This window comes from Mustelus asterias, chromosome 23 (assembly GCF_964213995.1).
Source record: "Mustelus asterias chromosome 23, sMusAst1.hap1.1, whole genome shotgun sequence".
NCBI lineage: Eukaryota > Metazoa > Chordata > Chondrichthyes > Carcharhiniformes > Triakidae > Mustelus > Mustelus asterias.
This window is the reverse complement of record NC_135823.1, coordinates 58,215,956-58,228,466: the sequence shown is the minus strand read 5'-3', so window position 1 is coordinate 58,228,466 and position 12,511 is coordinate 58,215,956. Positions and strand designations below refer to the sequence as shown.

Here is a 12,511-nt window from a genome sequence, read left to right as displayed (position 1 = left end):
CGCCCCTCAACCATCCCCTCCAACCACCCCCTCCCCAACTCAGTGCTTCACCTAATCACCCGGCTGAACTAGTTTGAACCAAGCTACATATTTCAATCCTAACTGGACTTTGAGTTGGAGTTATCAACAGCATTGTAAATCATTGAATCATCCTGGTTTCATGGTTATGTGTTTACTTCTGTTGAAAGATCTCAAGTTCTTACGTAAAACGTTTACCATTGATTAATCTTTGCCTTTCTAGTTTTATTGTGTATATTGGCTGTCCTAATCCACACGATTCAAAATGAAGGTCCCAACGATTCCAATTGGTACCCTAAAGCTACGGATAATGAATGTCAATTCATCGATCATTGCTCAGTGCAATCGAAGATCTTTCGGGATATTGAAGACACCATTCAGATCATTCTTCTCGAATAGCAAGACTTGCAACCCTCAGAATTTCACAGACTATAAATCTATCCAACAGTACAAGCCACAAGTGCCAGAATATTTCAACTTTGCAAGGGATGTCCTCGATAAGTGGAGCGAAATGGAAAAGGTATTTTATAATCCTCCCGTGCGGGAAACATAGTTTTATGTGAGGTGTGAGAAATGGTTTCTGTGAAACTCGAATGGTGCATGGATTCATCAAAATTGGGCGGCACAGTGACACGGTGGTTAGCACTGCTGCCTCACAGCGCCAGGGACCCGGGTTCGATTCCAGCTTCAGGTCACTGTCTGTGTGGAGTTTGCACTTTTTCCCCATGTCTGCGTGAGTTTCCTCCGGGTGCTCCGGTTTCCTCCCACAGTCCAAAGATGTGCGGGTTAGGTTGATTGACCGTGTGAGGGAGAACAGCAGGGTAAATGTGTGCTATTACGGGACTGGGGCCTGGGTGGGATTGTGTTCGGTACAGACTCGATGGACCGAATGGCCTCGTTCTGTACTGTAGGGTTTCCATAATCTATGTTTCAATTAGTTGACTGGTTGGTACAATGTATTGAATGAGTGATTCTTAACATTTGGCATATCTTGCCAATTATAGCCACTCTAATACGCCTTCATATATAGAAAACAGGTAGAGGAAACAAAAGCAGTTTTCTGAATTTGGCTGATCTTCTGAAGTTACAAGAATTATACAAATATTCATTTAAATTTAGTTGAAAACCTGCACAAGTATTAAAAAAGGGCATTTCATGGATAGCCTTTCATTGTCCAGAGTTTGTTGTATGAAAAATTGGGTTGCTGCCTCACAGCGCCTGGGACTCAGGTTCGATTCCCGACTTGGGTCACTGTCTGTGTGGAGTTTGCACATTCTCCCCCTGTCTGCGTGGGTTTCCTCCGGGTGCTCCGGTTTCCTCCCACAGTCCAAAAATCTGTGGGTCAGTTTGATTGGCCATGCTAAATTGAACCTAGTATCAGTGGGATTAGCAGGGTAAATGTGTGGGGTTATGGGGATAAGGCCTGGGTGGGATTGTGGTCGGTGTAGACTCGGTATGGGGGGACAGAAAGGGGGGGTGGGGGGGGAAAGGAATATTGGAGTCAGTATTGGATTGAATATGAACATGTGGGGTTGCGGGAGTGGGGCCTGAATGGGATTGTGGTCGGTGCAGACTCGATGGGCCGAATGGTCTCCTTCTGCACTGTAGGGATTCTATGATTCTATGTCTTCCCTAAGTCTTTTATTTTTCAAATGTGGTGTTTTGTATGGAAAAGCATTGAGGTTTGGTGTTTTTACTTGTCTGATAATATTTCCACAGGCTGGGAGCAGAGGTTCGAACCCTGCTTTCTGGTGGTTGAGTGAACATGGGCAAGAGGTGAAATGGAGCTTCCAAGACCTTGAAATCTTCTCTAAGAAGGTGGCCAATGTCCTGTCAGGACCCTGCAACCTACAATTAACTGATCGAGTTATTGTTATCCTGCCACGAGTTCCGGAATGGTGGCTTATAAGCATAGCATGCATGAGAACAGGTAACGGTTTTGACATCAATATCACTGTTGAGATGTCTTTAGCAAAATACATTTATGGGCAGCACGGAGGCACAGTGGTTAACACTGCTGCCTCACAGCGACAGGGATCCGGGTTCAATTCTGGCCTCGGGTCACTGTTTGTGTGGAGCTTACACATTCTCCCTGTGTCTCCGGGTGCTCTGGTTTCCTCCCACAATCCAAAGATATGTGGGTTAGGTGGATTGGCCATGTTAAATTGACCCGAGTGTCAGGGGGATTCGCAGGGTAAATGTGTGGGACTACGGGAATAGGGCCTGGGTGGGATTGTGGTCGGTGTAGACTCGATGGGCCAAATGGCCTCATTCTGTACTGTAGGGATTCTATGATTCTATTTGTCTCTCTTCTTCCTATAAGAGACAGTCTCCAAGCAGCCCATTTAAGAATAAATCCTTGCAAGAAGTTCTGATTAACTTGTACAAATTTCTTTTCGTTGTCAGATTTGGAACTGCGTTTGATTAAGCTCGGCAATTGTTAGTAAAATGGACACTGCACAAGCCCAGTCTGATGGGACTGAATTAATGCCTGTAGCAATACTCAGTGATCTAAGGGGCTTCTGTGATTGTGTCCTTTCCCAATACATACATAATTAATCAGCTTCTGGTTTATCAGACTTATTTACTCATGCAAGCCATGCATTGTTACCCACATCACCGATTTTCTTTCAACAAAAAAAGGATAGAAATTGTAATAATTTTAAAAACATGTTAACCAAAGAACAAAGAAAATTACAGCACAGGGACAGGCCCTTCGGCCCTCCAAGCCTGCACCAACCATGCTGCCCGACTGAACTAAAACCCCCTACCATTCCCAGGACCATATCCCTCCATTCTCTTCCGGTTCATGTATTTGTCAAGACGCCCCTTAAAAGTTACTTTCGTTTCTGCTTCCACTACCTCCCCCAACAGCGAGTTCCAGGCACCCACCACCCTCTGCTTAAAAAACTTGCCTCATACATCTCCTTTAAACCTTGCCCCTCGCAGTTTCTGGTGGTAGATTTCTATTGATTCCATGGGAGCCTACAGTTCTGGGCAGTTGTTTTGTAATTCCGCCCAGGATACAAGATTACTTCCTGTTACTGGAAAATGTAAAGAATACAGGTCATGAGACTGAGTAGTAACAAGTTGCATTAAAGTTAATATTATTGGTGGATTCTTGCATTCTGTTACGAGCTCAAAGACTAGAGTCTTTCTAGCCTAGTGTCTTTATTGTATCACGGCTGCCCCCAGACATTCCCTCATGGCACGAGTCACTTGACTATGGCAAGCCAGCTAGAATATGTGGTTGTGACCTCAGTGTACCTTTAAGAAAGTTTTTTTTAAAATCATGATCTCTGCGGCTCTCACAGCTTCAGTGTTTATCAGCTCACAGCCTCAGCTGATGTCATTATTGTTGCCGCGTTGACGGGAAATGTCCTTTTATTGCTACTTAAGTGGCTTAAATGGGATTGTTTGTGTTTACTCTGGGATTAGTTTTATGATCCTGCATTGTTATGAGGACGGTCATGTGTTTTTGGACAGTTTTTTTTCCCAGTGAGTTTAAGGTTTCATTTTCTCGTGTGGTTGGAGTTAGAGTTGATTTTTTTGGAAGGGACAGCAAGCAGAAAAGAAGTCTCTCTCTCTCTTTCTCCCTGGTTTTTGAAATTTTGCTGGTTAGCTGAAAGCAAGGTCTTGCTTTACTGATGGGGGGGAACCTATTGGCTTGACCCAAAGTCTACCTGGGGTTCTGGGAAGCTGTTCTGACTTCAAACTATTATGGGTGTGTCAAGAGGACTACTAGAACTTACAGGACTGAGAGTTTTCAATTCTCCAACCAAAGGGCTCGTTTTTCCAGTATCACGTGGGCTTTAGTCTTTGCTGTGTTGAACCTGTTTAAAGAGTTTTGTCTATGGCAAGGGTCTTGTTTGATTGGAATATTTTAGATATATTTGTTATACATTATCTTGGTTGTTTTGTTTTTATTTGTAATTGAAAAAGGTTATTGCTAATTTTCTTTCTATACATGTTAACTAAATTCTTAAACAAACTTTCATAGAATCATAGAAACCCTACAGTACAGAAAGAGGCCATTCGGCCCATCGAGTCTGCACCGACCACAATCCCACCCAGGCCCTACCCCCATATCCCTACATATTTTACCTGCTAATCCCTCTAACCTACGCATCTCAGGACACTAAGGGACAATTTTTTTTAGCATGGTCAATCAAGGTAACCCGCACATCTTTGGACTGTGGGAGGAAACCGGCGCACCCGGAGGAAACCCACGCAGACATGAGGAGAATGTGCAAACTCCACATAGACAGTGACCCAAGCCGGGAATCGAACCCAGGTCCCTGGAGCTGTGCAGCAGCAGTGCTAACCACTGTGCTACCGTGCCGCCCTTTGTTTTTATCAAACTTTGTTTGATAAAAGCTCCCCAGTGGGTCATTTGAATCATACCTGAGGTGAAACATATCATGCTTATCCTAGCCAAATTCAAGATGCAAAACCTATGATCCAGGTGGGCTCCATAAAACACTTTGGATTTTTTTACCTGAACCATAACACGGTAGTGGTTGCATTTGAAAACCCAAACACAGACTTTACCTCAATGCTTTCCACAAACAGTTGGAAGTGATGACTAGGTATTGGCCTTGTAGTCAGGGAGGATGTATCGGAAAGCAAGCCAAACCCTTTTGATGATATTTTTGAATCACCCATGAGCCAACTGAGCTAACCGGCCGCACAACAATCTCAACCTCCATTTTATTACAGCTCAGGTACTTCATTAAATCACCCTATCACGAGCCTTCCCTTTTGTTCTTTCCTGCCCGCCCTTCTGCCCTTTATTTGATCAAAACCTGTTGTAGCTGTAATGTTTTCCAGTTCTGACAGAAGGTGACAGGCCTAAACCTATTAATTCTGTCTCTCTCCACAGATGATGCGTGTATTAGCTTTTATTAACAGGGGGTTGGAGTTTAAGAGCCGTGGGGTTATGCTGCAACTGTACAGGACCTTGGTGAGACCACATTTGGAATATTGTGTGCAGTTCTGGTCACCTCACTATAAGAAGGATGTGGAAGCGCTGGAAAGAGTGCAGAGGAGATTTACCAGGATGCTGCCTGGTTTGGAGGGTAGGTCTTATGAGGAAAGGTTGAGGGAGCTAGGGCTGTTCTCTCTGGAGCGGAGGAGGCTGAGGGGAGACTTAATAGAGGTTTATAAAATGATGAAGGGGATAGATAGAGTGAACGTTCAAAGACTATTTCCTCGGGTGGATGGAGCTATTACAAGGGGGCATAACTATAGGGTTCGTGGTGGGAGATACAGGAAGGATATCAGAGGTAGGTTCTTTTCGCAGAGAGTGGTTGGGGTGTGGAATGGACTGCCTGCAGTGATGGTGGAGTCAGACACTTTAGGAAAATTTAAGCGGTTATTGGATAGGCACATGGAGCACACCAGAATGATAGGGAGTGGGATAGCTTGATCTTGGTTTCAGATAAAGATCGGCACAACATCCTGGGCCGAAGGGCCTGTTCTGTGCTGTACTGTTCTATGTTCTATGTTCTATGATGCTTGGTCTGCTGTATATTTCCAGCATTTTCTGTTTATATTACAGATTTCCAAATGACTCATTATTCTGCCTCAAAATTAAGTACAAGATCAAATTTATTTCTCTAATCAATTTCAAATCAGATTTGCTAAGTTTAGTTCCAACTAGCTTCAGTAGTTAGGCCTCTGCAAATATTTACATAGAAACATAGAAGATAGTAGCAGGAGGAGGCCATTCGGCCCTACGAGCCTGCTCCACCATTCATTACGATCATGGCTGATCATCCAACTCAATACCTAATCCTGCTTTCTCCTCATAACCTTTGATCCCATTCACCTCAAGTTCTAGATCCAGCTGCCTCTTGAATACATTCAATGTTTTGGCAACGTTTAGGCATTGATCTTTTTGTTTGTGCTCTGTTTAGGTGCTGTACTGATTCCTGGCACAAGTCTGTTAACAGCCACGGACATTTTCAGCAGGCTGCAGGCCTCCAGTGCAAAATGCATCATTACAGATGAAAGCCTGGCAGATGCTGTTGAATCAGTGTCATCCAAGTGCCCTTCTCTCAAAGCAAAGGTGACCATATCACTTAAACAGAGAGAGGGATGGTTGAGCTTCCAAGAACTTTTCCGGTGAGTAATAACTGTGTTTACATGGAGTAATTTTAAAACAGGTTGTACTTCAGGGCCTCAAAAGGGAACGTAATATATTTATAGACACTGTGGACATTTTTATTCAGTCAGTTCAATGAATTTGGCACATAGAATTAGAAACACTCTCTCACCATCAACTAATTTTAGTGTAATGATATACTGGGAACAAAAAATAACCAAAGAAAATTACAGCACAGGAACAGGTCCATCGGCCCTCCAAACCTGCACCGACCATGCTGCCAGTCTGAACTAAAACCCCGTACTCTTCCAGATACCATATCCCTCTATTCCCATCCTATCCATGCATTTGTCAAGATGCCCCTTAAAAGTCACTATCGTATCCGCTTCCACTACTTGCCCCAGCAGTGAGTTCCAGGCACCCACCACCCTCTGTGAAAAACTTGCCTCATCCATCTCCTTTAAACCTCGCCCCTCGTACCTTAAACCTATGCTCCCTAGTAATTGACTCTTCCAACCTGGGAAAAAGCTTCTGACTATCCACTCTGTCCATGCCCGTCATAATCTTGTAGACTTCTATCAGGTCACCCCTCAAGGTCGATGAGCAGCTTAACTCTCCTGCTTTACTGAACCTGATTAATTAACAGCTCACCGAGGTGGCTCTTGCACCCCAATAAGGATAGAAGGCCCACCTCCAGCCTTTTAACACTCACATGAGTGGGATGAGATCCCCGCTGACGTTTTCAGTAGAGAACAGAGAACCCCGCCATCAAAACATTCAACCCCTGATTAATTGCTGCTTAGGTTTTGATAACATTCCATTGATTTTGCAACATATATTAAATCAAATAGACAGGCAGCGGAGGATAGAACACATGAGGTCAGATCTTTACATACAAGCTTTTATTTATAGAAACACGCATTGCATATCACGCAGCCCTAACTATCTTTCTGCAGGGTGGCACAGTGGTTAGCACTACTGCCTCACAGCACCAAGGGACCCAGGTTCGATTCCAGCCTTGGGTGACTGTGTGGAGTTTGCACGTTCTCCCCATGTCTGCGTGAGTTTCCTCCCACAGTCCAAAGATGTGCAGGTTAGGTGGATTGGCCATGCTACAATTGTCCCCTAGTGTCCAAAGATGTGCAGGTTAGGTGGATTGGCCATGCTAAAATTGTCCCTTAATGTCCAAAGATGTGCAGGTTACGTGGATTGGCTACGCTAAAATTGTCCCTTAATGTCCAAAGATGTGCATGTTAGGTGGATTGGCCATGCTAAAATTGCACAGGGTCACAGGGATAGGGTGGGCCTGGATAATTTGCTCTTTTGGAGAGTTGATGTAGACTCAATGGACCGAATGGTCTCCTTCTGCACTGTAAGAATTCTATCACATGATCACCTGGTCTACAGTGGGGAAGTATTTTGTTTCTTGCATCAATATCACTGCCTCTGACTGAACTTGGTGATGGAATGTTAAATGTTCTGCACACTCTCCCCCCATTCCAATTTCATCAGTAGAAGCAATCTTGGTGCTGTGACTCTTCCCTGCGTCAGCATGCCATCTTGCCTTAACCAAGCCGAACTGTAATTGCGTTCCAACCTCTAGAGCTGTAGTCACTCCAAAAGCCCCCATAGCTGGTGAACTCCTGCCTACATCTGTGTTTCTACATGTTGTCTTCCTCAGTTCTGAGATCGAACCACTTGCAGCACAATGGGAATGAAGTGTTTATTTATTAACAAGACCAACTGAAAAAAGTGGTAATTATTTACAGGCCTTAGACCACACAATTTCCATTGACCTAAATGGCTTTAGATGCCATTTTTAAGCGAATGAGAACACATTTTTTTTTATTTAAACAAAACTGCAAGTAACCCTTTTCCAAATAATATCTGAAAATAAATTTAAAAATTGACAATGCTCTTTAATTCTCCCTCCGAAGGAATGCATCAGCTAACCACAGGTGTGCCAATACCAAGAGTTCGGACCCAATGGTCATCTTCTTTACCAGCGGAACTACAGGAACACCAAAAATGGCCTTACACACACACTGCAGTTATGGAATAGGCCATATAATGAGTGCAAGGTCAGAGAATTTATCTCTTTATATTTTGGAGTATATATGATAACTTGCCACTGTTAACCCTGGAGATTGGGCACTATTCTATTAACAACAAAATGTGCTGTAAGAGGTTTTTTTTCCCAAGTTTAGCCTACGTTTTAAGCACAGGTCTATTTGCCTTGGTGAATAATGAGTTTGCTATTTGTTATTCGTGTTAAGACATTTATTGTCTTCCTGCATTATATGCCACCGCACAGAAAAGCAACCTGTTTGTAGGCCACAGCACTCAAGTGGCGCTCCATGATTATGTACAAAATGGAGGCCATGTAGTGCAGTGGAAGCAGTCCTACCGCTGGACCTGAAGCTCCAGGTTCAAGTCCAACGCTAGGAATTCTTGGCCACAGAAGGAGCATTCAATGCTGCCCCTCCCGACACTCCCCCAAAGCCCGACTGCAGCCCACACGACCATTCCCAGGCCAGCCCCAACCCCCACCCCCCAAGCCCAGAGCGGCCCAATCTCCAGCGCCCGCCACCGCCCCCCCCCCCCCCCCCAGCAGTGATGATCCCCCACCCCCCGGCAGACCCCCCACCCGGGAGGCAGACCCCCCCACCCCGGCAGACCACCCCCCCCACAGGAGGTAGACCCCCCATGGGAGGCAGACCCCCCCCAGTTCATTGGGCTGATAATCAGCTCAGGAATCCTTCCACCCCATCCCCCCACTATTCCCCAAAGAGTTAAAAAATAGTGTGTGTGTGTGGAGATACCCTAAGCAAATCTACAAAACTGGAAGCGGAGAATCTGCCAGACAGGAACTTTAATCTCCATGCTCTCCCAGTCACCTGGGGAGGCATTTAAATCATTGCATCACTCTGTTCTGCAGCAGAGATTTCCCATTCTCCTTGTCAGAAGCTGCAGGTGTGAGCAGACCCCTTTGACATCCTCTGACAAAGAGAGATGTCAACTTCATATGGGGAGGGGAGGGGCTCCATTCTGAACAGCTGTGCACTCAGCCCCAATGTATCACACAGCTGAGAGTTGAAGACTCTGAGGCATCCTAGCAAGCTGAAACCTTTGAAACCCTCTTGAATCCATTGGAGTCCTTTGATCTCTGTCAGTTTCAACTTGCAGTGCTTGAAATAGGACTCCATTAACATCTTAATGGATTTCTATTCATGCTCCAGCCAGCTGTGTTTATTTTAATTTCCCTTCATGCTTGAATGCATCTCAAATATCTCCATTGATTCTAACCACAATGTTTACAAAGATAATGAGGGCAATTCTCCCAAAAAAGTTCTAAGTGCTGAATTCACAGGAAAACTGGTGTAAATCACGATTGTTTTTTCATGGGAGTTCAGACTCAAATCTCCCACATTCTGTGCAATGCAGAGGTCACAATCGTGAATTTCTTTAAAAGCTCGGGGGGCTCAATCGCTGGCCAGCCTTGGACTTTCACAGTGCTGCCCCTCCTGACACTCCCCCAAAGCCTGTCTGCAGCCCCCACAACCATTCCCAGGCCAGCCCCGACCTCCACCCCCAGAGCGGCCCTATCTCCAGCGCCCCCCGTCCCCCCAGCAGTGATAATCCCCCACCCCCCCCCCGGCAGACCCCCCCACCCTGGAAGCAGACCCCCCACCCCAGCAGATGCCCCCACAGGAGGTAGACCGCCCATGGGAGGCAGACCCCCCCCCCCAGCAGAACCCCCCCACACCCCCAGCCCATCCAGATCACTGGCCTCCTTCCTGTCATGACTAACCCCCATGCAGAGTGGCAGCGGGACCCCCACTCCCACCAATTGCCCCTAAACCCTGCCCCCATGTCCTGCCCCCCTAGGCGACAATCCCTAGTCCCCGCTCCCTTGGCACTTCCTGATGCCCAGTGGAAAGTGCCAAGGGGCCTCCTGGGTGTAGGCACTTTGCTCTTTGGGCAGTGCCAGGGGGCTCAGGCTGGCACTGCCAGGGTGCCCATGCCCAGGGGGCACCCCCCCCCCACTGCCCAACTTCCTGGAGAGCCCGATTGCCCCCCTTCACTCCAGCGGGGTCTCCCACTAGCTCCCCGACAGTGGAGAGCTAGTCTAAACCCCGCCAGAGTGAAATTATACTGGCGGGGTGGGAGGTGCTGTGGGGCCCGGAGAATTCCGTCCCAGGCCCGATAATCAAAGAACAAAGAACAAAGAACAGTACAGCACAGGAAACGGGCCCTTCGGCCCTCCAAGCCTGTGCCGCTCCTTGGTCCAACTAGACCAATCGTTTGTATCCCTCCATTCCCAGGCTGCTCATGTGACAATCCAGGTAAGTCTTAAACGATGTCAGCGTGCCTGCCTCCACCACCCTACTTGGCAGCGCATTCCAGGCCCCCACCACCCTCTGTGTAAAAAACGTCCCTCTGATATCCGAGTTATACTTCGCCCCTCTCAGCTTGAGCCCGTGACCCCTCGTGATCGTCACCTCCGACCTGGGAAAAAGCTTCCCACCGTTCACCCTATCTATCCCCTTCATAATCTTGTACACCTCTATTAGGTCTCCCCTCATTCTCCGTCTTTCCAAGGAGAACAACCCCAGTCTACCCAATCTCTCCTCATAGCTAAGACCTTCCATACCAGGCAACATCCTGGTAAACCTTCTCTGCACTCTCTCTAACGCCTCCACGTCCTTCTGGTAGTGCGGCGACCAGAACTGGACGCCGTACTCCAAATGTGGCCTAACCAGCGTTCTATACAGCTGCATCATCAGACTCCAGCTTTTATACTCTATACCCCGTCCTATAAAGGCAAGCATACCATATGCCTTCTTCACCACCTTCTCCACCTGTGTTGCCACCGTCAAGGATTTGTGGACTTGCACACCTAGGTCCCTCTGTGTTTCTATACTCCTGATGACTCTGCCATTTATTGTATACATTTAAATTACATTCAAATAAGATTAAAATCACTTACCTGATGTTCCCACCGGTTTCCAGTCTGGTCCCGACCGTGCCGGATATCTGTCACTGGGAAATGAGCGCACGTTGGGAACACACGCGCGAATCACATGAATCGGCGCACGCGCGATCCTCCCGGCCCGACCTGCCAAAAGATTAGCCGGTCCAGATGGGGGAATCACGGCCAATATGCCTGACCCCACACCGGCAGGCACCTCCCCCCCCCAAGAGGTAGACCCCCCATGGGAGGCAGACCCCCTCCAACAGACCCCCCCAGCCCGTCCAGATTGCTGGCCTCCCTCCTGTCACGACCAATCCCCATGCAGAGTGGCAGCAGGACCCCCACCCCCACCGATTGCCCCTAAGCCCTGCCCCTACGTCCTGCCTCCCTAGGTGACACCCTCTGGTCCCCGCCCCCTTGGCACTGCCTGATGCCCTATGGGAAGTGTCAAGGGGCCTCCTGGTGTAGGCACTTTGCTCCTCGGGCAGTGTCAGGGGGCATAGGCTGGCATTGCCAGGGTGCCCAGACCCAGGTGGTTTCTTCCAAAGGAAGAAGTGGTTTTGAGTGGTGTGTGGGGGGGGGGGGGGGGGGGGGGGGGGGGGAGGATGCCTGAGGGGGTTGGTGGTGCTCCCCTGGACCCTCAGAGTCCAGCATGCCATGGCCATGTTTTTGATTAGCAATACCAGAGCCCACTCTCTGCCATTCCCGCTGCGGTGTGGGGCATTGAGATTGGCCAGCGCCTCATTCAACGGGGCATCAGGATTCGTCAATGCCCCATTCAACAAGGCATCAGGATTCTCGCGGGATGTCTTACGAGGCTGGAGAATCCAGCCCAAAAAATTGGATCATTTTAGACCAGTTAACCCAACTCCAGCTGTTGGAAAAATGCTGGAATCTGTTAATAAGGAAGTCTTAACAATGCACCTTGTGGTTTTATTAAAGGAAAATCCTCTTTGACAAATTTTATTGGCGTTTTTGAGGATGCAACTAATAGCATGGATAAAGGGGAACCATAGATCTTATGTTCCTGAATTTCCGAAAGGCATTCCATAAGGTGCCACATCAAAGGTTCATCAGCAAGCTGATGGCTCATGGGCCAAAGTTCTATACTCTCCCACCCCTCCCCCGCCCCACCCCGACAGACCCCCACCACCCTTCGACAGAATAATGTTTCAACGTTTGATGATACCAAGCTAGGTGGGAAGGTAACCTGTGGGGAGAACACAAAGAGATAGAGGCAGATTAAGTGAGTGGGGAAACAAGATGACAGATGGAATATAATGAAGGGAAGTGTGAAGTTTTTCACTTTCGTCGTAAGACTAGAAAAGCAGAATATTTTTTAAAAGGTGTGAATCTTGTATATATTGATGTTCAAAGAGACTTGGGAGTGCTGGTACATAGAATGAAGAAAG

The 12,511-nt window shown here is 47.3% G+C and overlaps 1 protein-coding gene across 1 annotated transcript in view; it reads left to right on the top strand.

Annotated features, from left to right (window-relative positions):
- Window positions 1-235: 235 nt before the first annotated feature.
- LOC144510817 (acyl-coenzyme A synthetase ACSM3, mitochondrial-like) overlaps window positions 236-12,511 on the top strand; it is a 52,785-nt gene continuing 40,509 nt past the window's right edge. Inside the window, exons 1-4 of the mRNA XM_078240739.1 lie at window positions 236-538; window positions 1,738-1,948; window positions 5,937-6,144; window positions 8,062-8,205. Coding sequence (XP_078096865.1) covers window positions 284-538; window positions 1,738-1,948; window positions 5,937-6,144; window positions 8,062-8,205 — 818 coding nt within the window. The 5' untranslated portion in view covers window positions 236-283. The remainder of the gene's footprint in view (window positions 539-1,737; window positions 1,949-5,936; window positions 6,145-8,061; window positions 8,206-12,511) is intronic.